This window comes from Corvus moneduloides, chromosome 3 (genome assembly GCF_009650955.1).
Source record: "Corvus moneduloides isolate bCorMon1 chromosome 3, bCorMon1.pri, whole genome shotgun sequence".
NCBI lineage: Eukaryota > Metazoa > Chordata > Aves > Passeriformes > Corvidae > Corvus > Corvus moneduloides.
Window position 1 is genome coordinate 64,339,761 of NC_045478.1, and position 25,666 is coordinate 64,365,426.

At 38.1% G+C, this 25,666-nt stretch overlaps 1 protein-coding gene across 2 annotated transcripts; it reads right to left on the reverse strand.

Annotated features, from left to right (window-relative positions):
• Positions 1-494: 494 nt before the first annotated feature.
• On the reverse strand, positions 495-25,664 carry SERAC1 (serine active site containing 1). Of its 2 annotated transcripts, none has more exons than XM_032101946.1 (17): positions 25,586-25,664; positions 23,157-23,248; positions 21,779-21,815; positions 21,332-21,468; positions 20,933-21,022; positions 19,887-20,018; positions 18,203-18,324; positions 16,053-16,181; positions 14,606-14,719; positions 13,156-13,318; positions 10,782-10,932; positions 9,912-10,053; positions 9,039-9,139; positions 5,896-5,993; positions 5,178-5,360; positions 4,668-4,811; positions 495-2,757 (listed from the first exon to the last, which is right to left on the reverse strand). In XM_032101946.1, exons 2-17 carry the CDS (start codon positions 23,245-23,247, stop codon positions 2,627-2,629), a joined length of 1,965 nt encoding a protein of 654 aa, XP_031957837.1. In that variant the 5' UTR covers position 23,248; positions 25,586-25,664; the 3' UTR covers positions 495-2,626. The 2 variants fall into 2 exon arrangements, with proteins under 2 accessions (XP_031957837.1, XP_031957836.1); XM_032101945.1 differs by lacking the exon at positions 25,586-25,664 and adding an exon at positions 24,427-25,531.
• Positions 25,665-25,666: the final 2 nt, after the last annotated feature.

Consider the following 25,666-nt stretch of genomic DNA (forward strand, 5'->3'; position numbering starts at 1 on the left):
AAGAGGACTGACCAACCCCTTTTAGTCCTCGCTTCCTGTCTCACTATTTTACTCTTGGATGCCACAATGCAGATGAAACACCATCTCCTCAGATGACTCATACACAACCTGCCTGCCACACACCTGCAGCTGAGCCATTGGATGGGATTAAAAGAGTAATTTGAGACCTGAGAATTTCCAGAAAGACACTACTCTCAATTAATGTGGCACCAGGAAGCACAAAAGTATCCAATTCCTAATGGGAAGCAGACATGAATGCTATGCAACAGACCTGCTGGCCCTCAAACTAATGTCTGTATACACTTCAGGAGGCATTGCTGCAAAATCCAAGAGCACAACTGAAAAACTGTTCAGGTTGGCAAAATGTGGCTGAGCAGTTGGCCCCCAGCACTGTGCCTCTTACCCAAGTGAAGGGTAATGTTACATTGTCCCAGCACAAGACAATCACCAAAAAATAATGCAGGTCTTTAACAAAATGAACATGGTCCAGAGTATTCAGCCGGCATATCATTAACCTTTAATACACTTTGTGACATATCCAAGACATTTTTTAAATCACATTTTATTACTATATTCCAAAAAAATAAAACCCAAACCCCCAAACCTAACAACTCCCCCACCAAATATTAGTTTTAGAAGTTACACATATATAAATACAGTTACAAAAAGGAGAATACTACCTTAAGAGTTCCAGTTACAAAACATAGATGCATTTACTAAGATTAATGTTTAATGTCACTGATCTGAATCCGTGTAAGCCAAAGAAGTCTATTAAAACCAATAGATTTGTCACACTAAATAAGCATTCAGTTATTAGAAGTCTTGTCTATTCACCATGAATTCCACATACTCTCTACTTTGTGAATACAAAGTGCACTAATATATTTACACTCTGAAGTCTAGACCACAGTGTAAAAAGATAAAGCTCTTTAGAAATTACGACATTTCTGTTACATTTTCTATACAAAATACTGCCATGGAGTGTTCTTACCTACATCTCAGTTAGGGGGAAAATGCTCTTTTTGCCAGTGTAGTGCTGTACTGCTCTTGTGAACTTTACTTCACAACTCCCTCAACTTGCAGAAGTGTATTTTCAGCTGCAGTGTCCCGCTCAGCTGGCCTCAGGACCTGGCAGGACTGCGATGCCCACCAGCACCAAGTCCATGCAGAATTGCAAGGTGCATCCCACCTCTTTGAGAGCTTTCACAGCCATCATTTGAAGGGCAGTAATACTGGATCCATCTCAGAGAAGTGACGTGAGGAGACACCTCAAGCCTGTCATCAATACAGACCCTATTTAACAAATGGTCAGCAAAGGCTGCACAGCCTTACACAGCCTATGCTTGGTTTCAGAGAGGGTTGCAGGTGTAAAGAAAGGAAGTAAAGAGACCACAATAACACAAGGCTGCTTTTAACCACAGTGCAAAATATCTAAGACTTTAAAAAAGTGACTGTGCACTGACATTTTTTTATCTGTCTAAAAATAGTGATTTCTCATCAGTACCGTTATGGTATCCTAAACATAAACAGAGTCAAATAAGACACTGCTGTTTTTTCTGTGTCTACACCAACAGACATATTTGGGCCCCAAGAAACCAAACCATTTGTGGTAATTTCCAGTGAGGCCTTACAATCTGATTTTTTTCCTGCTTTAATTTTTTCTACCTCAGCTCCAAACTCTAAGCATTACCTTTCTTGTCAGGGTCTACATTTGTTGTGCTCCACCTGACCATTTTCAATGCTCCTCTTTAAATCAGCTACAGAAAGGTTTCTGTATGAGTAACAGGAGTCAGGGATTTGAATGTACCATCTTCTTAGTGTGTCCCAAGAGTAAAGCAGAAGAGCTGAGCCCATTGAGCACATCTTCAATGTGAACAAGCACAGAACTGCCCTGGCTGACCAATATACCCTGTCCTAAGGAAAGCAAGGTCACAAGTTGCTAAGATTAGGAGGGAAATGTACAAGAAGGTGAATATTTATCTTTTTTTGTTTTCATTAATACAAACAGACTAAAACAACGACAATTTTCTAAGTAAGGCAAGTTACCAACCTGTCTCTTTCTCATGCAGAAAAACAGATGCCATGACCGCTGGCAAATCTGGGTGGTCTATTAAATAAAAAGGCAAATGACAAAACCTCCTGTAACTGGGCCATGACCAAAATGCCACCTTCATTCACTTGGATACTATTTTTTCAGGTTCCAGTCAGGCTACCTAACATGAACAATAAACCAAAACTTTGCAGCAGTCACATGCCGCTTCTCCCCTTTGACACAACAAATAACCACCTCAGTTAATAGTTTCTAATCCTCTCTATAAGACTTTATCCCAGCTGTATATTTATCTGCTTTCAAAGCAGCCTTGGGGTTGTTTTTTTTTTTTTGCTAAAAGAAGATATCCTGGGCACACACTTTCTTTTTGTCAAGTTTGTATTTGTTTTGAATGTATTTTGAGAAATAAATTGGAGAGGTGTCTGAAGTTTGAGATGTACAGAAAATGATTCAGCAGCAGATACTATTGACATAGCACCCTTGTAATTCTGCAGATCCCCTAACAAATGTTAGGAGAAGTTTCTGTGTTACACCAAAAAGAGGACACAAGCAGGAAAGGAGGGCAAAACCTCAGTCTCACAGTTCTTGGGCTAAAACATCCTGAATGAACTTCAGTGTACGTTGATACAGGAAAGCATCCTTCTTCTTTGGCTTACAAATGTTTAGATGATTAACATCCACTGGAATAAGGTCTCCAATTCCTAAGTCTGGGAAAGGGGAAAAAAAAAAAGAAAAGAAAAAAGAGAAGAGAAGAGAAAACTACCAGAGTTCATAAGGTGACCTAAACTGAAAAGAACATCTTGCATTAGCAATTTCTCTCTCAAAAGCAACTTCTCCTATCTTCAATATAACTCTTTGGTCATCATTATTTTTTCATGTGCTAAAAGCATCAGTACATAGTTATGGCCAGATAGAGCTCAATGCTGCCACAAAACCCACACTGGCACACTACACCATCACGTCAGAGTTCTGCTGCCTTTGTTCGAACTACACAAATGTACATTTCTCCATACAGACAACTTTGCTGAAACAAAAGTTCATTTACCAGCACCTGACCAACAGCACAGTCCTGACCGAGGTTTAAGCATTGATATGATCAGGGATGTAGTTTAATGCATGGTATCTTGAATCTGATCACCACTAACTGCCCATATTCCTTACAAAAATACTTTGATGTGGACATTAAAATTTGTACTAGAATGAACCTGAAATATGCTGCAAATCACTACACACATTTCCAGGTAAATGAAATATTTACATTGCTTAATTGTAGAATACAAATATTCCATTTTCAGCTACTGATTTTGGGGCACACTACAGCATTTATTCTTTCCTGACAGCCATTACTACCAACTTTCCAGTTAGGATGATGTTACTGCCAGATTCCAGTTTATTGTCTATTCACTTCTCATCTAGAGAAATCCTCCATTTTGCTTTGAACTTTAACCACGTAAATTACACTAGAGCAGGACAAAGCTCTGCTTTCATGTGCCCAAGCAGACATGCAAGAATCAGGGAGCTTCCTGCTTGTCAGCCTGTGTTTTGAACAGAATGAGTGTCCTGCTACTGAACTGCCATGTGCCCTCTAAGGGTTTTCAACAGCACTTAGGTGCTGCACTGGGTGTCATCTCTAGAAGAGGAGAGAGATGCTACAAAATGACAAGTGCACAGTGCTCATTTGGGCTCTGTTATTTGGCCCTCTTTTTAATCTTATTTTGTTAAATAATAACACAAAAAAGTCCAGTTTTTCAGTCCTCGACAATAAAAGTGCATCAGCAACATTTCTGCAGAACATTGCTGCTCAAGAAAGACATACTGTAAAAATACTGTTAAATAGTGATTCAGAGAAACAGGGATGTATAGTACACCTTTTTCAGAGCATCTGACCTTGCACTCAAGCTAGTGGATTTAGCTGGTGGAAAGCCTGATCTAAAACCTAACAAAGCAATGGTTTCTGGCCTTACAGATACCTTGGGCAGTGCAAAAGAAAGCCTGAAAATATAAGACTTGAAACAGTTCTCTAAGTTGAACATATAAAAAAAGCAAGGGAAAAAAAATAATCTGGTTTTCCCTTTTCCTACAAAAGGCAAAAAGATGGAGGGAACTCTTCAGGAGGCAAACTCTACTGCTTGAGTTCATGAGATGTGAAAGGTAAAGGATTCTCAGCACTAAAAACCGGCTTTGTGACTTTTTCCTTCCCTTAGCAGTTTACCAATTTTCTTTCTTAGCTTTTAAAGGAGGAAATAGCTGGAATTTACAGAAGCATCTGAAACACTATTCAGCTTACCTATACAAAGATAAACCACAAGTAGTCATAATTACAGAGGAAAGGACTCCAACAGTGTAACATTAGATCAGGGTCTATCCTCCTTTCTTCAACAAGCCTCACTCTCATTTAGAAAACTCCAAACAAACAAACTGCTGTTCTAAGATCTAAACATAGCTGCTTCTGATCTCAGCTGGGAGGCTCAGTTAAAAGTTTAAACAAAACCCCCCACACCACAACAGATGCATTTTTCTAGGTTTTTCTACCATAACATTTATAACCCTTTCTCATTGTCAATGATACATCAATATATACCAAATTAAATAAATTAAATGGCTATTTCTCACTTACCTGCTGACTCCATAGGTACAACATGCAGTTTTATCATGCTGCCTATGTGTGTTGGTAGGGTTTCTGCAAAACTCAGCACTGAAAATTTCTTGTCTTTGGCAAAAGACAAGAAGTCATCATTCAGCTCTTTAAGGGCAGGAGAATCTGAAAAAGAGCAACATAGTTTTTGCAGTGTTATAAGATTATAGCATTTTTCTGGCAAGAGTGCATTGCTAAAGAGATGTTTTTATTACTATGACAGTAAAAGTAGTAGCATTTTGTTTGTAATCCCCTTTTTCCAACTAGCATATGCAACAACTTGTTCTGACTCCCCCTTTTCCTCTCACCTCTGCAATCAAATGAAACAGCTACTCAGAATTACTTGCAATAATTCAACACACAACCCAAAACACAAAAAAGGGGGTTTGTTGTTTTTACCCAGCTTTTTCGGACAGCACGATGAAAAACCCCAAAGCACCATGAACAGATTAGCAGGCTCCCTGTTGTTAGATGGTAGCAAAGTGAACATACCCTTGCTGAGTTCTTTAACCTCCACAGACGGGAAGAGGAGGTATCTGGCATTTATAGAATATTCAGCCAGCTGGGAACCATGGTGAGGTACACTATAAAATACGATTCCTCTGGTGTTGTTTACAATTTTATCCATTTCTGGATTCTTGGAAGCATCCACCAGCATCTTTTTGACTAGAAGACCTGGCAACAGAAGCTGAATTAATGCAAGGATTTAAATCACTGTGAAATAATGATCATGCTATATTAACCATGAAACAACTACCACATTCTTGCCTTGGTTGATTAGTCCTTAGATTGTCAAATATGTAAGATTAACTTGAAAAAAACCCAAACCAAGCCTGAGGAGGCATCAATATAAAATGTCAATGAATGATGCAAATCCAATTTTGATTTGCTTTATGTGTTGCTAATGACATTTACTATATGCCTGATCATGGAGAAAATTTTGCCTTTGGATTTCCATTTACATGAATTTCAAATGAGTTTTTAAATCAACACAGTAAGAACAAACAGCACTAAAAATCCTTTCAAAATGTATATGCTATTAAATATAATGCAGTAAGAAAGTAGAAATCTGTTTTTCATTTTTAGGTCTTTGCCAATTTTTTAAATGAACTATTCTAAATAATTGCATTTTTACCTGAATTTGGTTAATGGCTTATTCTGAATTCTAACTGCAAATAAATGCTTTATATGAAACAGGCAACATGCTTACCACCCATGCTATGGGATACCCACACCAGTGGTCTGTCTCCAATCCCAGCAGCTTTGAGCTTGTCAAGCAGCTCACTGCTCCTGAAAGCAATAGACTTTCTGCAAAGAAGAAACAAACACAGGCATAATGGAGCATGACAGGTTAAAAGGCAATGTTAAACCACAATGAATTTTAGTGCTGCACATTTATGAAAGTGAATTTGGTAAACAAATATTAACAATTTAATTATTGTTTCCACATTGAAAAAGGCCAAAAATTTTTGTAAGGATGGCTTCACAAGGTCAATGGGAATTGAGCTAAATTCAGTTTCTTGCTCTTGCTAGAAAGTTTTATTTTAATTTTGCTCAGCAAACATTTCTGCTTTCTTGGCAAGCTGTTTTATGGAGTTTTAGATAGTTTCATTTACACATTGTAGCAAAACAATTTTTATTCTATGAAAGCAACATCAGCACATAATGAACTTTACTCCCTCCAACACGAACAAACCTCATGTACTTTGCTAAACAATGCTCAAAATGTAGAGCAATATACAGAAATTTAAAAACTATGTGCATGATCAACCGATAAGTTAAAAAAAAAAATCACAGCTAATGTCAGTTACATTTGCCAGACAACAATCTCCAAATGCTTTATACTGGAATAGTGCTGAAAAGTACTGAAAAGTACTGAAAGCACAATAATCTCCATGTTATAAATGAGAAGACTGAGCTCTGGAAAGGATAAGCTACACATCAGAGGTTTAAAATGAATCTGCAGTAGAACCAAAACAAAACCAATGCCAATTCCCAATCCAAGCTTGGAAGTGCCACATTAGCACTTTACATTACTCCTTGCAGTGTAACAAGAATCAAACACAGAAGGCCCTTGGGTAATGAAAACATCAGGACATGGGGGCAACCACCGTGCAAAAGAATTCACTTCGTCTCTATTGATCTCAGCATTCTCACCAGAAATTGCTTTATAACACATATGAAAAGGATAATCAAATGTGTCTTTTCAGTTGAACAGTATGCTCTAGGCTAGCAGAGAGACATAAAAATTCACTTCTGAAGCAGTGAATGAGACCATACATTTAAGAGCAAACGTAAGGTTGTGTTTCTACTGCGACCTCTTTGCTCCCACTAGTTAGAAATATCTTCAATATCTTTCATTTATTATTAGCCATATCCAATTATAAAATGATCAAATACTATGGTTGGGTGACCATAAATAGCAGCTAATGTAATTTTCTATTTTGTAATGAAAAAGACGTTACCTTAGGAAAACAAAAGGAAATATATGTTTATTTCTTTTAACATACTTACTCCAGACAGACACAGGAAGAGTTTTCTTAGAATCATAGAATTCACTTACGTTAAAAAGACCAGTACGACCATTGAGTCCAACTGTTAGCCCAAGGTGGATGGCCAAGTCCACCACAAACCCAGGTCCCTAAGGGCATTATCTGCCTTCTTATTACCTCCAGCAACAGAGGTAATAAACCACTTCCCTGGGCAGCCTCTTCCAGGGCTTGACAATGCTTTCAGAGAAGAATTTTTTCCTAATACCTAATCCAAACCTCCCCTGGTGCAACTTAAAGCCAATTCCAGTCTTCTTTGGACCTGCACAGGTAACCACCTACATGCTTCTTACTGTCATTTTTCTGCCTAATATCAAATAGGCACATTAACAGTCATGTTTTCCTTGTTTTTTCCCCTGCTTCCATGTTTTCTTTAATGCAATAATTGCACTGATCTTTCATGTAGCCAGAGGGAAGAGGGAATGAACAAGCACAGAGTTCCCAGTCTATTATACACATGTTGAATTTTTTTCTTCCCTGCACAAAAAACATCATTAATTTTCAGATTCTTAACCTGTAAGCAGCCATGTACATGCCTCTGCTGCAGTACACAAGTCAAATTTACAGTACTAGTTACATGCTTAAGTATCTGCATAAATGTTTGAAGGATTCTGATTTAAAGATCACTGAACTTAATTACCAAATTCTATTAAAGACAAAAAACCTTTACAGGCCCAAAGTGTTCTTATTTTTCATGAGGAACACATTTGATGGTAGCATCCTCCTCTGACCTACCCTGTTCAAGGTCAGTAAAAACACCATTCCTCTGGCAAGGGCAATTACACTCTGATTGAATCAGATACCGTTGTCATATTTTATCATCAAAGTACCATTTTTTGAATGAAAGTATGTTTATATCAGAAACAGTGTGGCCAGCAGGACTAGTGAAGGGATTAGTGAGGCAGCACCTCGAGTCCTGTGTTCAGTTTTGGGCCCCTCACTACAACAAAGACATTGAGGTGCTACAGCAGGTCCAGAGAAAGGCAATGGAGCCAGTGAAGGGTCTGGAGCACAAGTCCTGTGAGGAGAGGCAGAAGGAACTGGGATTGATTAGCCTGGAGGAAAGGAGGCCCAGGGAAGACCTTACCACTCTCTACAGCCACCTGAAAGGAGGTTGTAGCCGGGTGGGGACTGGCCTCTCCTCCCAGGGAACCAGTGACAGGACAAGAGATAACAGCCTTAAGCTGTGCCAGGGAAGGTTTAGGTTGGATATTAGGAAAAATTTCTTCCTCAAAAGGGTTGTAAAGCTCTGAAACATGCTGCTCAGGAAGTGGTTGAGTTCATCCCTGGAAGTTTTTAAAAGGCATGTGGATGTGGCACTTAGGGACATGGTTTTGTGGTGGCCTTGGCAGTGCTGGGTAAATGGTTATACTTGGTCATCTGAAGGGTCTTTTCCAACCTAAACGATTCTATGAAAATATATGCTTCATTTTATCAGGAGTATAAAGCCACAGTACAGTGATTTTTTTGCTGTGCTTATGAAGCATTATTGTGTCACTTTAAAAAATACTCACCTTAAGATATAAAGTTGATGATGCATTTTCATTAACCAATAGTATAATTTACTGTGTCCCTTAACATGAAGGGGAACAGACTGTAAGAATTAATGCAATTGCCATATGTAGCTATTCATGAGGCTAAAAACTAAAGCGTACCATGACTATACTTAGTATTTTTCCAAATTTGATTTTTCAAAGCAACAGGAAAAGTTAAATTCACTCCTTCACACTAGGTGATCCCAAGGATCAGCTTTACAGGTCTACTTCCTGCCCCCCCTCCAAACTGCAGATGCTGCTTTTGTTACCTGTGAGCCTCAACAGGACATTTTGCTTTCCAGTCACTCAAATGGGTGTCATACTCCACAGATATGATTCTAAGGGAAGGACAGTCTGAAGCAAGCCATGTCTAAATTAAAGAAAAGCAAAACCAAAGGAGCTTATAATTAAAGTACTTAAACTCTTGCAAGCAATGGAGGAAAAGATGCTACTATGAGGACAATATCAAGCAAGATTTTTGCTCTTCAGTTAATCCCCAAATACATTTTATACCTCAATTATTATTCTGTTATTACTTGCTGAACTCTAGATTGTTCCTGAGCCACAAAGCAGGCAAAGAATGAAGATTCATCTCTAACTCATGCATTGCTGGCTCCCTCTCCTGGGTGAAACAAGAGTTACTAAGATTACCAACAGGACTAAACAGTTCATATTTCACAGAGATACTTTAGTGGCTATACAGGTGTGAGTTTGCTTGGAGCAGTAGTTACTTATTCACCAACAACCCTTAAATGGCAACCTGCACAAAGTGAGGTACTCAGACACCTATGTAAGAAAGGGAAGTTAATTTAAAATGCTATTTTATAAATCTTTTCCTCAGCAGTAACATTCCACTAAAAAAAACAGAGAGCATAAGGAAAGCAGCCATTGCCTCCTCTTTCACTAGCATGCGAAAGATGTTGAGAATATAAAACTTAACAGGGACTTTTCCATGCAAGAACAACAAACAACTCATTAACAAAAATTTATCATCAGGAACTCAAAAACTGCTACTTGTATAATAAGTTACAAGTAATTGAATTCAAAAGAGACATCTGCCAGACAGCAATCTTCTAGATGCTCTGGACAGCTCTCATTAATGAGAAAAGCAGCCACATGTGAAAATGATACTGTCTTTTTACCTTTGGCCAGCACTGAATATAGTCCTCTTCCTTTTCTGAGGTCTTTTTATCCAAATGCCGGTCAATGTCTTGCTGTCTCCAGGTTTTAAATGCTGCTCCCAAAAGACCATGAATGAAAAGGATGTCTGCTCTGATGGGCTGGCTGATCAACAAAAGGAAATTTTAAGAGATGTGTGGTACATATTCTTTTAGCAAGTTGGAACTTTTAACCTAAGTGATGCCAAAATGCTTTTTTTTAACAATACATGTGATTTCTTATCTTATGGACAACACTTCATGATATTTCAAAGAGCATACTCAGATAAAAACAAAAACTAGGGACCTTTCCCTCCAGCTACTGTTAATGTGGCTCGGTAGCTCCAGCTTTATCATGATATTAGAGCTTCACTGTAACCTGAGTTACACCAATGACCCAGGGAATAGTTACTACTAAGTGACACCCCACACTGGAGACTGCTTCAGTCCCAAATACACAATCACTATTAATAAGGATGAAAATTTACTGCATTTTAGGCCAACAAGAGCTGTTGCCAGCAGAATAATTACAAGACACTGTATCCCAGTGTCTTGTCACAGTTGCAGTGTCACAGTTGCAACCCACACAAAGCAACAACTAATTTCATGTTTTGTGTTCAGATTTCTCCATGCATTCCAGTAATACTCTGTTCACATTTACGGACTGCTGCAACCACTTCTGTTGTTCTTCTACTTGAGAATCTAAATTCAGTCCTCTCAACTCACCAAAGAGCAGGAGGGGCAAGGTGACATCAGTACAGCAGCTCTTTGATGTCAACTCTGCCAAAGTTTTGTAAAGAACAGTAGAACAAGTGCCTCCAAGTACAGCACGTAAAATGACTCCTTCTACTTTACCTGCTACGATACTGTGGATGTAAGACATAAACACCATCTGGATATTTTTCTTTCACCGTGTCCCTGTCTAGATTAGCCAAAGCTCTTGATGCATGAGAAGACTGAATGACATGTGGGGATTTCATTACTTCAGCAAGTACAGAAACCCAACCTACATTGAGAAAATGAAGTGGCAGGTTAACTAATAGAAACATCATCCAAACAACAGAATTCAGAAACATCACCCATCAAACTATACTTCTGAAAATAGATGTTAAAACTTAAGAATGGTAATGTCAAAATAAATTATTTCAATCTACTCTTTACTTCAGGAAAGCCAAGGCTAGGTAAGTGGAATCTCCAAAATTCAAAAACTCAGAGTGGCAAGGTGGCAACGTATTTTACTGTTCAGCTTATGATCTGAAGGAGAACCCCTTCTCAGAATAAAAAGGAAGTGTATCAGCAGGTCAGCACAGTTGTAGCAAGAACAGACCTCAGATCTCTTTTTGCAGGTAAAATGCCAGGAAGATGGAGACAATGAAGTTAAACCATAAGAAAGGCACAGGAAACAACCTACAGGAGCAATGGCAGGTAAAAAAATTGATGCTTGCTGTGAAAGTACAGTAATTTTTAATTTTAAAATCCAGAGTAAGAAAAACTCTAAGTAATTAAAATCACCTTCCCTATTCTAAAAATTATATACTATTTATACCTTAGAAACATAGGACAATTAAATTGGATACAACCCTCATAAATTTTAAGTCAAAGATACTATGACTTACAGACACTTTATGATACTCTACCTAAGGTGTAAAATTTTCTTAAACATGGATGGGAATGTTCAGAGACTAGTGAGAGATGTAAAGGAATATATTTTATGTGCATATGCACGTTTCTTTAAAATCCTGATAAATCTTATTGCTGACAGCAAAAGTGGCCTATAAATTACAACTACATTACAGTCAAGTTCATAAATAAAACCTGGGTGTTTACTTCATGAGCATTGTTTGAAGACCATGTTGCTACTAGTATAGTCAGTAACTTCCTAATTCAAGATAGTTCACTGTAGACTGAGGAAAAGAACGAATTGACATTTCAGTTTTGTTTTGAAAAAACAAACAAAACTGCTAGTACCTTTGAGGAGTTTTTTGAGGATTTTTTTTTTAAGAATAATGTATTTAAATTATGTTCCTAAGCAGAATATATGCGGACCACTGTGAAAGTTGTACTTAACAAGAATACTATCTAAAGTCTACTTTCAGTTCTCCAAACACAATGGAAGACTGCCAAGATAGTCTGAGTAAAACTAGCTTGGTCTCTGGTTTTTCAGTTCTCTTAAATGAGCCAAGATGAAGAGTCAAAAATAAGTGTTCAGAATCAAAGATAAGTGTTCTGCCCCCAAATATCCCATCACAGCTATTACACAGTATATCGCTGGTTTTCTTCTTCCTGTCCCAGCAGTTTTTGCAAGAAAAAGAGCCTTAGAGGTTATTTCTTCTTATGCATCATTCAGCAATAAATGAGAAGCTTTATCCAACTCTGGACTAGCAGTATCCAACTGCTCATCTCTGGAGTTTGATTCACTGTCTAAAATTCCTTTTGTACTGAGAGCTCTGTCCCAGGGAGCTCCTGACAGGTCTCCTGTTTCAATCTCTTCTTCTACACATATGGTTTCAACAATCATAATAATTTAAGAATGGTGCCAGAGCTCAGAACAAAGGCCTTTATAGTCCAGCTGCCTTTCTTCAGAAGTGAGCAGTGTGGAAGCTGCAGAACAATATAAGAATAGAGCAATAAAAGGACAATTATATAGTGCTGATTCTAGTCTATACCCTCAGGTTTTCTGCAGCCAACCTAGTTTCCATGTGTAGAACTTTGTGGATTTTTCTTTATATGAATTGTCTAATCACTCTTTGAAGCTTTGTAAGTCTTCAACTACCACAATGTTTTGTGGCAAGTTTTATTTTGGTTATGCAGTTTATGGAAAAATACTATTTATTTCTGTCTCTATACTTTAATGTACAAGAACCTTTGGTCTTGCATTACAACTAACAGCAGATGACCATTCCCTCTGCCTCCTCTATGCCAGTGAAGAGAATTTTATTAATCTTAGTCATATTCTCTTTCAACTGCTTTTTCCAAGTGTCTTAGTCTAGTTATTTATTCTTTTTATCACAGCCATTGCAAATTTTTAACCACCCTCACCGTCTTTTCCTGTGCCTTTGCTACTTCCCGTTTGTATAACAGAGATTAAAAATGCACACCGCTTTTAACAGGCAGACGCCAGCTTGGACTTACACAGAACAGCACATTGATATTTTCTATTTATTTATTTATTTTATTTATCTGAAACTTTTGGAGTAGAAATCTACCACTGAAACAGCTTTCCTTTTACCTGCACGTACTATGGATGAGTGAAGGCGTTCATCCAAAGCCATGTTCCCAATAATGCGAATTATGTTCCTCTGTATCTTTGCTGAATCTTTACGTAGCTGGTATATCCTCTGCAATAACTGAAGGCCTCCTTTAGCTTCAATTTTATCACAGTGAGAAGAAATCTGGCATTACACAGTAAATACAGTGATAGTAAACAGATGTTCTGCAAAAGGTTCTTTAGACGCTGTTAATTCACAAATTAGGGAGTTTTAAGAAGCAGGTATAACACAGCCCTTGTTTCATAGGAATTACTATTAATCTAGAATTTATTATGCCATATTTGAAGAAGTAATAAGTATTTTAATATGCAAAATGCAAGATCTCTATGAATTGACAACTTGAAAAACTCTGAGTACCACCTCTCTACTCTTCTTCACATCTGAGGGAGATGAAATGGTTTCCACTTGGCATGATCAAATTTTAACTCAAGGTCAAGAGGCTGAACAGGTCAATTGTCTGCATTTGCTAAAGCACTATCTCAACCAGAGCCACTTGTCCATCACCTAAAATGCAATCATTATAATTCCTTCTCTTTGAAATGAAAAAGTTTTTTTTGCATTCCAGCTAGTACTGCTATCATTACTGATCCTAAGGGCAACAATTTAGTCCAGATGAATATGTGTGGTAGCTTTGGAACTGCTGATATCCTCGAGTCTGCAGCTTTCAACAGGCATTTGGAATGAGTACAGTCACAACTTGCTTAAACTGAAAATCTAGAATATAACAAATTCTAGACTAAGTCAGAATTTCTATGTATATGGAAGATGTGAAAAGAGTACTGGGAAACTGCACTTTATCCATCTCTACTATCAGTAACAATTTGGTGTTCTCAACACTGTTTCTCAGTGTTCTAGGCTTGCGAACAATTAAGTGTACACAGAAGAATGTAGCAATAGGAAACAAGAAGAATCACTGTTACAAAGTATCTTCCACGCTCTTCATCTGTGTCTGCAAAAAACCAGACTGGTCCTGGGAAGGACACTGTATTAGCTGCTTGCTGTGCAATGTTCTACCCAAAGAATACCTTTATGTATGGGTAAGGTTTGCATTCTGTTCTGGTTTCTGATTAGAGTGAATTCACAAGGCTATTTTGTTTTGTAGAAACCTGGAATTTCAGAGCTGCTTTTTTACTTCTTGAATGATACATACAGGTATAGTACAGGGGAACTTGTAAGGGCGTATTAGAAACAACAACAAAACTTACATACACTTCCCCCTGAGGAAAAAAAAACTAGTTTGTTATACAAATGTGTTCATTTCACACCTGTCTCAGTAGTTTGAACATTCTTACAGAAAGAGTGAGGGGTAGGAGACAAGGAAAGGATAACTCCTTCCCAGTACATGAGAGTGCATTAGAAAGGAACGTCTATAAATGTAGCTTTTCAGTTACAGTTTAAAGGACAAACTACCTTAGAATGCTGTACTAAAGCCTGCAAGCAAAAGAGTTCCACTGTCTCTGAAGGGATTTTACTCAATGTCTCACAATATGGAAGTCCATTTCCTCCAAAACACCATAAGCTTCCCTGAAATGAAACACAGTAAAAATTATAACACATTTCAAATGGCTACATAAAAAAAAGCATTTCTAAACTAGAATGTTAAGTGTGTAATGATCTACAGAAATTTCTTTTAAGAGTGCACAGCATGCATGCACTTTTCAAAATGTACAAATTAAGCAACAGTACATCATTAAAGTATTCACTATTTTTAACTGGAAGTCTGTAGTCTCCTTAGTCTATTAAGTTCAAAACATACAATAAAGGGGAAAATGTAGGATTCTTATTTTGTTAATGAATGTCATCTTTTAAGATCATTTGCTTAAGCATAAAAAAGCAAGAATCAGATTATCTTTAGACTTGCAAAAATTAGAAGAGGAGGGAAAAAGGTCTTCAGTATGTGGCACAGCCTCTGAAGACCAGTCTCTTAATCACGCAGCAGAAAGACCAACATAACCTCAACAAAAATCAAAATACTTCCAAGTGTGGTGTCTTACCAAAGCTCCCTTTGTAGCACGAGCTCTGGCTGTGAAAACAACAAAGGAGTGATAGTGTAAAAATAGCACACATAACTCTGTCATAGAAAATAAAGAGTTATTGCACTGTGAAAACTTTATAAATGAAGATTGACAAGCATTGTTATTAAAATGACATTCATTTTTGTTATTGCATCTTATAAAAAATAACAATCACTGATTAAAGAAGTCAGAACTTTTCAACAACAACAACAAAAAATTCACGAGAGAGTGGATGAAACTGACATAACAAATATTACTTCAAAATAACAATAACGGCACTTTAAACAACATTCCTAAAGCCACTTAGGAAGTTGTTGCACAGACAGAGTTGAAGCATTCCTAGATCCAAGTCCAAACAGACCATAGACTACTCCAATTCTGGTTTGGTAACGGGGACCTGTTTCAGGGAGACATTTCCATGTGATGTAACAGAGTTTACTATTTAAGGTGTGCTAACAACCTACCATTTTACTATAGACTTAATAGAGGTTTAATAAACTCATCAGTAAAAGAACATTCAAACAACAGTAAGATGCAATGTGAAAAATTTTATGAGCACAAGGGGAAAGAAAGTCTTGGACAGAGTGTTGAAATGTCTGCTTAACGGGAAGATAAAATATAATCTTGCACTAGACCTTTCAACTAGTACAGCTGGGAAATGTAAACAAGCTTTCAAGCAGACACTGTATTTACAAGAGATTTTGCTTATGTTCTACAATCACAAAGTGTCTGTACTTCTCTTCCTCTTACAACGATCAAAAAAATATGGAAAAAGGTTTGTATCTCTGAGCTCTGCAGGAACAAAGAACCCAAACAGTTCTGTTCTGCAGATGGAAACTCACCCTTTGTGCAGCAAGAGTCTGGCTACTTTCACGTAATGCAAGAGATGTGAAGTACTGGACACATGGATCAAGACCAGTCTGAGGTAAAGATACCAACAACAAGCGAAGTTCATCTTCTATGGGATAATCCTGTGAGAAGCAAGCACAAATAGCTTTTAGGTTTTTTGTTCAAAGCATGCAGCAAAACACAGAAGAAAGAAGTATTTGAAATAATGGAATCAGTCATACTAATGAGGCCATAAAATATGAACCCTGGACTTAAGTGCTCTGCAACTTCAGTTTAATAGTTCTACCTGTAAAGACTTTGGAAACTGGTAATTCTAAAACCACCAAATAAGTGATGAAAAGCAAGCTTTACACTTCATACTTTGGTGGCCTTATTCTAATGGCTCCAAAGAGCAGAAGAAAAACCAGTTCCTCTTGGCAGAGGAAACTTAAAAGTCCCCCCTTAACTACACAGAATTTTCATAGAAACATAAAATACTCAGAATTGCAGGTGACCCACAAGGATCACAGAAGTCCAACTCCTGGCCCTGCACAGGACCATCCCCAAGAATTACACCATGTGCCCGAGAGCATTGTCCAAAAGCTGCTTGAATTCTGTCAGGCTTGGGGCCATGACCACTTCTCAAGGGAGCCTGTTCAAGTGCTCAATCACCCTCTGGATGAAAAACTTTTCCTGATATCCAACCTAAACCTCTCCTAACAGAGCTTCAAGGCCACTCACTCAGGTCCTGTCACTGGTCACCAGAGTGAAGAGATCAGTGTCTGCCTCTCAGCTTCCCCTCATGAGGAAGTTGTAGACTGTGATGAGGTCTCCCCTCAGTCTCCTCCAGGCTGAACAGACGAAGTGATCTCAGCCACTCCTCATACAGCTTCCCCCAAGGCCCTTCACCATCTCTGTTGCCCTCCTTTGGACCCTCTCTAATAGCTTAATGTCTTTTTTATAGAGTGGTGCCCAAAACTGCACACAGTGTTCAAGGCACACCAGTGCAGAGCAGAGTGGGACAATCACCTTCCCCATTCACCAGCTTGTGATGCTGTGCTTTTGGTGCTGCACCATTAAAATCAATGTATAAATTACTAGTAAAAAATAAAGACATTTAAGGTTTTGTCTAAAAAATTAATGTAAGTATTCATTTAACAATCCATATATTGTTTGATAGATTCAACAAAGTAATTTCACTTGCCCACAGTCATGGAACTTGCAGTTATTCCAATCCTTGATAAAATAAGAGATGGAGACTTATTTGTGTAGAGCTGCCACAATGATTTGCTTCAACTTCCTAAGCAGCAGATAGGCAACTCTTAGCTTCAATCATCTAGCAATCATACTGCTGTAAATATATATCCATTACCATATACTAGTGTAACCTGGTATTTAAGGACTGACAGGTACAGATCTGCTATCACATAACGTAACAAAGACAAGAAAGCAAAAACTGAGAATATCACTACCAATCAAAGCACATATTCAGAGTTCTGTTGAATAAGATACACAGGTATTTTCTGACAAGGGCCTTCTGCATTATTCATTCTTATAGCATTACAAAATACCTTGTATACTATACTTCATATGCCAGCTGTTTATTGAAGAAGCTGATGACATGACTCCTCAGGCCATCATACATATATATAATATATACACACACACACATAAAAATTAACGTTAAACGAAAGCAAGGCCAAATTTATCCAATAAGGATTTGTTGGCACCCCAAAGCTGGCAGTGAAGAGGTGGGCCTACAGCAGAGCACCACAGTAGTACTGAGGAGGCAAAGGCCTCCAGGAGCTCTGTGTGTAGGATTCTGTCAGTGTCAATAAGGCATGATTTCTTCACACTGCCTATTGGGTATAGACAAGCAGTGCCTCTGTCAGACTGGTAACTGGCACAGACTTCACTGTTTGTAAATATGTAAACTGGATATACAGTCCAAGAACAACAATTTATCAATGCTTGCAACCTTATTTCTTTCCACCATGCCACTTGTTAACACAGATACACCCCAGGGGTATATCATACATTTGGGTCCTAATTTTACTACTAGTTAGTTACTTTAGAAGAACTCCACTTTAAACAGTTAACAACAACAAAAGCAGTAAAAAGAAGCAACTAAGAATCATCTAATACCTACTTTTCCTTTACTTACAGTCTTTATTTTTGGCAGTGGTGGTGGAGGCAGGAAAAAGCGACGGTCGACATCCTTGGATCGAGCCAAACCTATAGCAGTCCTTTGATCACAGGTTTGAGCAACTGTGCCATATTGATAATCTGTTGTACAAGAATTTCACTATTAGTTTTAACCCTAACTTTAAATATTTAATTTTGTTTTACATGTAGTTTGTGATCTACTTCGTAAACATACTTGAAAAGAAGAACCATCTCTCCATAGCCTACTTTAAAAAAATCCTTTGATTTTATAACCACAGATGCCAAAAGTTAAAAACTGCAGATTTTAGACCAGCACTATACTGAGCTGAAATACACCTGGGCACTAACTGTTCATTAAAGGCCAGTTTGATAGTTCAGTGGCAAACGGAAGGAAAAGAAAATATAACCTTGATGTAAATCAATACTTTTTTCCATAAAAATTTCCTTCTATTCCTGTTATTGTTATACAATTCTAGAACAAAACTGAGAAGCCATTTAAAATACACTTTTCACAGTTGCAGATTGGCAGTATTTTTTCTCTGGTGGAGATCATTTATACCTGCAAACTGAATTCACTGGAGCTGAACACTTTGGTCCTAGCTGTGAAACATTAGCACATACTTTCAGTCCTAAACTTTCTATGACTTGGTTTTGAAGTATCAGGTTAAAAAAATCCTGTTTTCCTCATGAGGCAGTTGACAACAATAATCAGTGTTTGTGAAACATCCAAATACTACAACAATGAGCACTACAGAAAGAGGGAGATAAAAAGCAACTGAATTCCTGATACTGGACATCTTAGGCTCTGAGATCCTGAAATCACCTGCTAACAGTATTCTTCTACAAAGGACAAAGTTTCAGTTTTCGTACATCCTAGCTTTCAAATGTTTTCAAACAGTTTACTGGTGTAAATTCCCTGTGGAAATTACTTAGAATTTTAAAGAGGCAATTTGAAACAAGATAAATCCCAGTGTGGAATTGCACTGGAAGAGTGAAAGATCCACAACTGACCAAATTACCAGAACGAGAGTCCAGAATAGAATGTCAAGAATAGAATGTCACCTAGTTTATGTAGCTTGGTGATGGAGGAGAGAGGAGGAAACACAAATACACATACCCACACCTCCCCTTTACTTGGGGTTTCAAGGATATCTGTTGCTAGAGCAAGAGGGAGAACTTATTACTATTAAGTAATAACTAGGACAAAAAATGGCTTACAGATAATGCTTGCACATACAAACCCTCTACCTCTGGTTTGTCATTACTACCTATCAGCTCCTAACCAATTTTTATTAATTTAACCATGGCCTTAAACTCACTCCTACAGAGCCTTATAAAAAAAAATCACTGCCAAAACTTGAGACTGTGTTAGCAGTCCCAACAGAAAGCCCAAGGAATTAATGAGCATGAACTGCTCTTCCACACCACAGCAATGGTTACAAATCTCTGGTGGGGAAACAGAGAGAGGCCTGCTCTGCAGACACTCACACTGTGTCCGGGTACTAGGAAAGAACACCTACTTGAAATGTAAATAATTCCCCCACATCTTAGACCAAGTTTCCCAGCATATTTATGCTTCCTGCAGCTACTAGCTTTTCTTCATGTTGTCAGCAGACTTGGAACAGCTAACTGAGACTGTGTGGACTTTCTGGGACAAATTAGGCTACATCAGCATACATTACCATGCCAGTGACTGTTGCTTGCCAGGTCTTGTACAGCCTGCAGTCGGACTGCTTTGTCTTCTGACTGACTTCTCTTTAAGAGAAGCCATAAGGCACACTCATGATCTTCTCCATCAAAGGTACTGAATTGTTCTTTGACCAGGAAACAAATAAAATCCAAGTTATTATTAATGAACATTTTAACCAGCCATGTTTCTCTGTGCTGAATAAGGAAACATGTTTTTTTCTAATATCTGAATATTACTCGTTCACAGTAATTCAGAGGGTAACGTTTTAACATTAAATTAGTACAATAAACAACTACAGAATGGCATCAGTAAAATGCTGGTCTTGAAATGGTGAGTTTGACTCATTTTAGTGGCACCAAGTCGATATTTCATACCTATGTGACACCCACAACCCCTGGCTGGCGCTTACCAATCAGAATTAACAGCAGGAGCTGCAAATTGTTAGCAACTCTTGAGGCTCTGACCTTGAACAATTAATTTCATAGGATGACACAATGGAGATGCACATTGCTATAATCATTTAACGGAGAGTTAAATGGGAATAGACAGCATGCCTCAGGAGCACAGTTTCTTATATAAATGGAAATTCTTGTTTTAAATTACTCGAAAAAGCAGCAACACTGTTCCAAAAAAGTGTGCTGCTTTCAGTTAATACTGTCAATTTTGATGAAAACATAGCACACTTTTCTAAAATGAGATTTTAAGAGTATTTCATCCCACAAATACCTTTTGTACACAAAACTGGTATCAAATATTAACCTGGTAACTTAAGTTTTAAATATCTTCTGGAACAAGGAAAAAACCAACCCTCAAATCTCCTCTTAACCATCACTTTCACTTACTTTAAGAAAAGAAATTGAAAATAGACAACTAACTGGTAATCCATATTAATATAGAAATTATAAGCTATATTATCACTGTTTCAGGAAGAAAAGAACATGGTAACTTTGTGAGAAAAAATATTTTACTTGCTAAATGCCCTACTTCTTACTGTTAAAAAATAATCATCATACATAAAGTCCTGCTTTCAATACCTACCATTAAAAGGTCTCCGGAAGATTTTAGCTTCTGTTTCTAGAATTTTTCTCACTGCTTTATGGATTTCTTTTCTGGCTTTGTATGTGATCCCTACAAGAGTATTTTTATATTACTAGAAGTTCTGAAAGACAGTTCCCTCACATCACTTTTCATAAATATATGGGAAAAAAATACACACACACACATACATACAGACATTATATAAAGAGAACTATCTCACATATAGAGAACTATGTATAGAAAAAAATATCTTAAAAAAAATACAGTCAGCAGCTTAAAATAAATTTGGTGACATTTCTTGGTAACAGACCTCAGGAAATATAACTTTAAGGAAACTTCCAGAAACATTCTATTCTCTTAGAATTCTATTTTCAGAACTCAAACAATTACGTATCTTACCTTGATATTCACTTGGACGTAGAGAAGCTGTACGTACGTATACATAGGATTTAAGTTTTTCTTGATGTAGAGCTTGAGTATCAATTTGCAGTAACTTATTTAAGGACAGGACTTCATATGTAATGAATACAAAACCTCTTTAAAGAAAAGAAAACTGCATATGAATATCAACTAAAACAACATAATGAAAAAAGGTTAGCAACTACAGTGGTATAAATCATCCAGATTTTACAAAATATGTAATAGTCTGCAGATTATTTTGATCTAGCAAAGTACAGAAAAGGCTACAAAACTTGAAATAAGTTATAACTATCAGAAATTCTGATTCAAGACTATATCCTACCATGTCTAACATCCCCTAATATTAGCACGTTTTCTGGAAGATACATATATTAAAATTTTAACTGTATACATAAGTTATGTATATGCTTATCAGTTACAACTTACCCTAGTATAAGCGATCCAGTTACCTTTGCAATTTTTCCTTGAAAAAATTAAAACCAAATGTCAAACAAAGTTGTGTGCATCACCTCAATATAAACACAGTTACCATTTGATAATCAGACAGTAAGAATACCAGCCATTAAGAACAAGCTTTAAAAAAATTTTCTACTGCTCTCTGGCTTCCAGGAAATTATTAACCAAAATTTACAAATGGAGAAAACATTACTTGATTTGGATTTCCTGCTCTCCTAAGCAAGATGATAAAACAGGTATCCTGCCAGTGCTATTTACTTTGAATATTGCTACCTCTCAATTGCATTCATTGCTCAGCTACAAGAATCAACAAACTTTCTCTGCCTGTAACACTAGCAGTTATTTGGAACTCTAATTTTAAGGAGTTTGCTTTTTCTTACATGTTGGAGCTATATTACATACAGGACTGTGTATGTTCTTTGAGAGGCCTGCAGAGTCTCCATAAGAAAATATATTTTAAAAAGTAATACCATTGAATCTAATTTATAAAGCGAACAGATAACAAACACGTTACTTGCAACAATTTGCCTTTTAACCCTAATGATTCCTATCAGATTTCAGCTACTTTGTACCTACAAAGTTGATATGATTATCTGGATATAAGGATCTCTATACAGAGAAACTCTTATCATTACCAGTAGCAGCAAAGCCACTGGAACAAATCTCACCTATCATGAATAATTTCTTTTCCTCAGCATGAATTGGGAGATTTGCCCCACAACCACTGCTACCAGCTTCCATCTTTGTGAGGCCATAAGAATTTTGCATGCGGACAAGAGGCAGCAGCTACATGTTGAAGAAATAACTGGCAGAGAACTTTGAAACAGAAAAAAATGCAATGCTTCCTGTAGAGCAGAAATTGAAATATCCTATCTTTAATGCTCAGAAATAAATTTCAGAATTGTAAGAATTGTCATTATATGCCGAAGGCACTAAAGAAAGCAGAGACTAAGCAAGAGAGACTGCAGAGCTGAGTAAAAAAGGAAAAAGAAATAATAGAAACAAGCTTTATTCACTGAGTATGAACGTAATTATTTCATGGCTCTAGAAGTTACAAAAAAAAAAAAAAAATCAGATACAAGTGAAATTGAAGGTAGTTTAAGGAGATCACATTTAGTTAGGGAAAGACCCTCATCTAGTGTTTGTATCTGTTCCCAGATAATCTGCTGGTGTCATGTTACATAGCAGTATGCAAAGCAAAGTCAGAAGCAGAGAGCAGGGACAAACAGTAGCTTTTAATCGCTAAGTGTTCAAGGGCTTAGAACTTAAGTATCATTTAACTATGCATGGTGTCATCTCATTTCTTTTTATTAACACTTCGGATCAATACATAGTGACATGTACTTACTGATATCATTCCAGGGTAGGTGTGTTTTTGTGGCTGGACCAGAGGTTCCTATTTTTCTGTAGCAAAATACACAGTAAGCAGCCACTGACATTCTGCATAATGGGGGAGCAAAAAAAAAAAAGTAATGATTGATTTAAGAATTACAGCAGAAAACCCGTAGCATTTTTTTTCTGTCTTTTTACAGCAAAGGTCATGATGGTAAAGGTCACAATAAACCATGTTTGTCATTTTGCTCTATATAAAGCACTCCAATTAAAGAACTCTATAAACTTCTCAATTTAATGGGCTGAATTTCAATTACAAGGAAAGTTTAAAGCAGTTTTTTCTCAATTATGTTACTGTTGATTCTAGTGACTAAGTTTCTCCAATTAACTTCTCCGCTTCTAAAAGTTTCCTTCCCTACTTCTTAGTCACCCTTCCTTAAGTACCAGATATGGTCATATCTCCATCAAGACATTACTCAGTATGACACGGGATTTAATACAACTCAGTAACCAACTGCTTTTAAAGTTCATAATTTATTGTGCTGGCAAGCAAGTCTTTCATTTTGACTAACAAGGCTTAAAGAACTACTACATATCAACTAATACTCTTTGCATATGCTGCAGAAGTAACATGAAACTTTTATCTTTGAAGTGAAATTTCAGTGTCTGCATCGATGCATTTATACTAAATGAAATACTGAGTTAATGTGTTTAAATGGATGTAAAAACACACCAGTATCTTCATGTACTATTCAAATTCTTGTTGGAAACATAGACGCCCTTATTAAATGTCAAATTCGGTCTCTGTTACCACAATCACAATTAAAGCAAAGTGATAAAATGTAAACCTGATGTTGAAATATGGAAGCTTGATATTTTCCTTGAATTTAAGGTAATCTCTACAGACTAAGAAAAGTGCTTATATGATTTTTATCGTCAGTGTCCAACATCTCTAAACAACGGGACTCCTTTTGTTTCATTATTTTAACATGTCTTCCCTCTTTTCTCATTTCCCCAGGTTTTGATTTTTCCCTTCTGTCTTGCTTGTTTGGGAGATTTTTGAAAAACATCAGCTCTACCCCAGCACTGTCACAATCACTGCAGACTGCTTTTTGACTTCGTAATTTCAATATTGTTTATCCATTCACTTCAACAGAGTACACCACACTGTGAAACACTTTTCAGACATTGATAATCAGTCCTCTAGAGACACCTCTCTTGCCTCCAAACTCTCTGTCTCACGACAGTTCCTTCACTACCTTTACTCACAGAATCACAGTACTCACATTTACTCTTCTCTCTAACCACAGTCTGCAAGAAAAATGTGGTTCAGTGACAGCAGGTGCCAAAACTACTAAAATCTACAACATGCATCTGCAAACACAGGAGGCCAAAGTGAGTGCCACTTCTCTGTTGCCAGGAGCTTCTGTTCAGGTCCAAGAGCAAACAGTGAATCATCAAATGTTAAGGGTCTGGAATGGACCTTAAAGACCACCTAATCCAAAAAACCCTGCCATAGGCAGGGACACCTCCCACTAGACCGTGTTGCTCAAGGCCTTACTCAGCCTGGCCTTGGACACTTCCAAGGTTGGGACACCCACAACCCTCCTGAGAAATCTGTTCCAGTGTCTCACCACCCTCACAGTCAAGAATTTCTTTCTAAATATCTAGTCTAAATTTCTCCCCTTTTTATCTGTACCCATTACTCCTTGTCCTATACTACAGTTCCCGATTAAGTGTCCCTCTCTGACTTCCCTCCAGGACCCTTCAGATACTGGAAGGTTGCTGTGAGGTCTCCAATGCAACCGTCTCCTCCCTATGCTGAACTGGCCCAACTTCCTCAGTCTGTTTTCATAGGAAAAGTGCTCCAGTCCTTTTTATCAACTTCGTGGCCCTTCTCTAGACTTGCTCCAGCAGCCCCATGTCCTTCTGATGCTGGGGAACCCAGAGCCGGCTGCAGGCTGCCCAGGGATCCCAGGAGGGTCTCAGCAGAGCGGAGGAGGGCGGCAGAATCCCTTCCCTGGACCTGCCGGCTACGCTGCCCTCGGTTCAGCCGATTGCTCTCCGGGCTGCGAGCGCGCTCTGCCGGCTCACGCTGAGCTTTTCATGCTTAGGGGCACACGAGTTTAATGCAAAAGGACCCATTTCGCACCCTGTTCCACAGCTAGTCTAGGCAGCTCCAAGCCCCGGCCCGCCCCGGGGTGCGGTGCCCACCTACCCGCCTCGCTACTGCGCAACTGGGGCGTATTAAAAAAAACCAAAACAACAAAACCCACTACCGCAAACCCAACTTTAAGCAATGAAACATGTAAAAGGAGCTAAGCGAGGGTGGCTCTGCGCCTCCTTCCACGAGGGAGGAACAAAACACCCATTATCCTGCGCCCCGGCCTCCCCCTGCTATGCCGCCCGCCATCCCCGCGCCCCCCCCGCGGCCGCCGCTCCCACCTTCCGCCAGCGCCGTCGCTCCCTGCGGCGGCCCCCGCGTGCCGCGTGACGCCATCGCGCCGCCGGCAGCCCCGGCCAATC

What these genes read in the sequence shown, in the direction of transcription:
- SERAC1 (XM_032101946.1), bottom strand. Translation starts at nt 23,247, where the DNA reads ATGTCAGTGGCTGCTTACTGTGTATTTTGCTACAGAAAAATAGGAACC. An exon ending in AGACTCTTGCTGCACAAAGG is followed by an intron (nt 14,720 to 16,052) that starts GTGAGTTTCCAT and finishes GTTTCATTTCAG; the next exon opens with GGAAGCTTATGGTGTTTTGG. An exon ending in CATCCACAGTATCGTAGCAG is followed by an intron (nt 10,054 to 10,781) that starts GTAAAGTAGAAG and finishes TTTGTTGATCAG; the next exon opens with CCAGCCCATCAGAGCAGACA.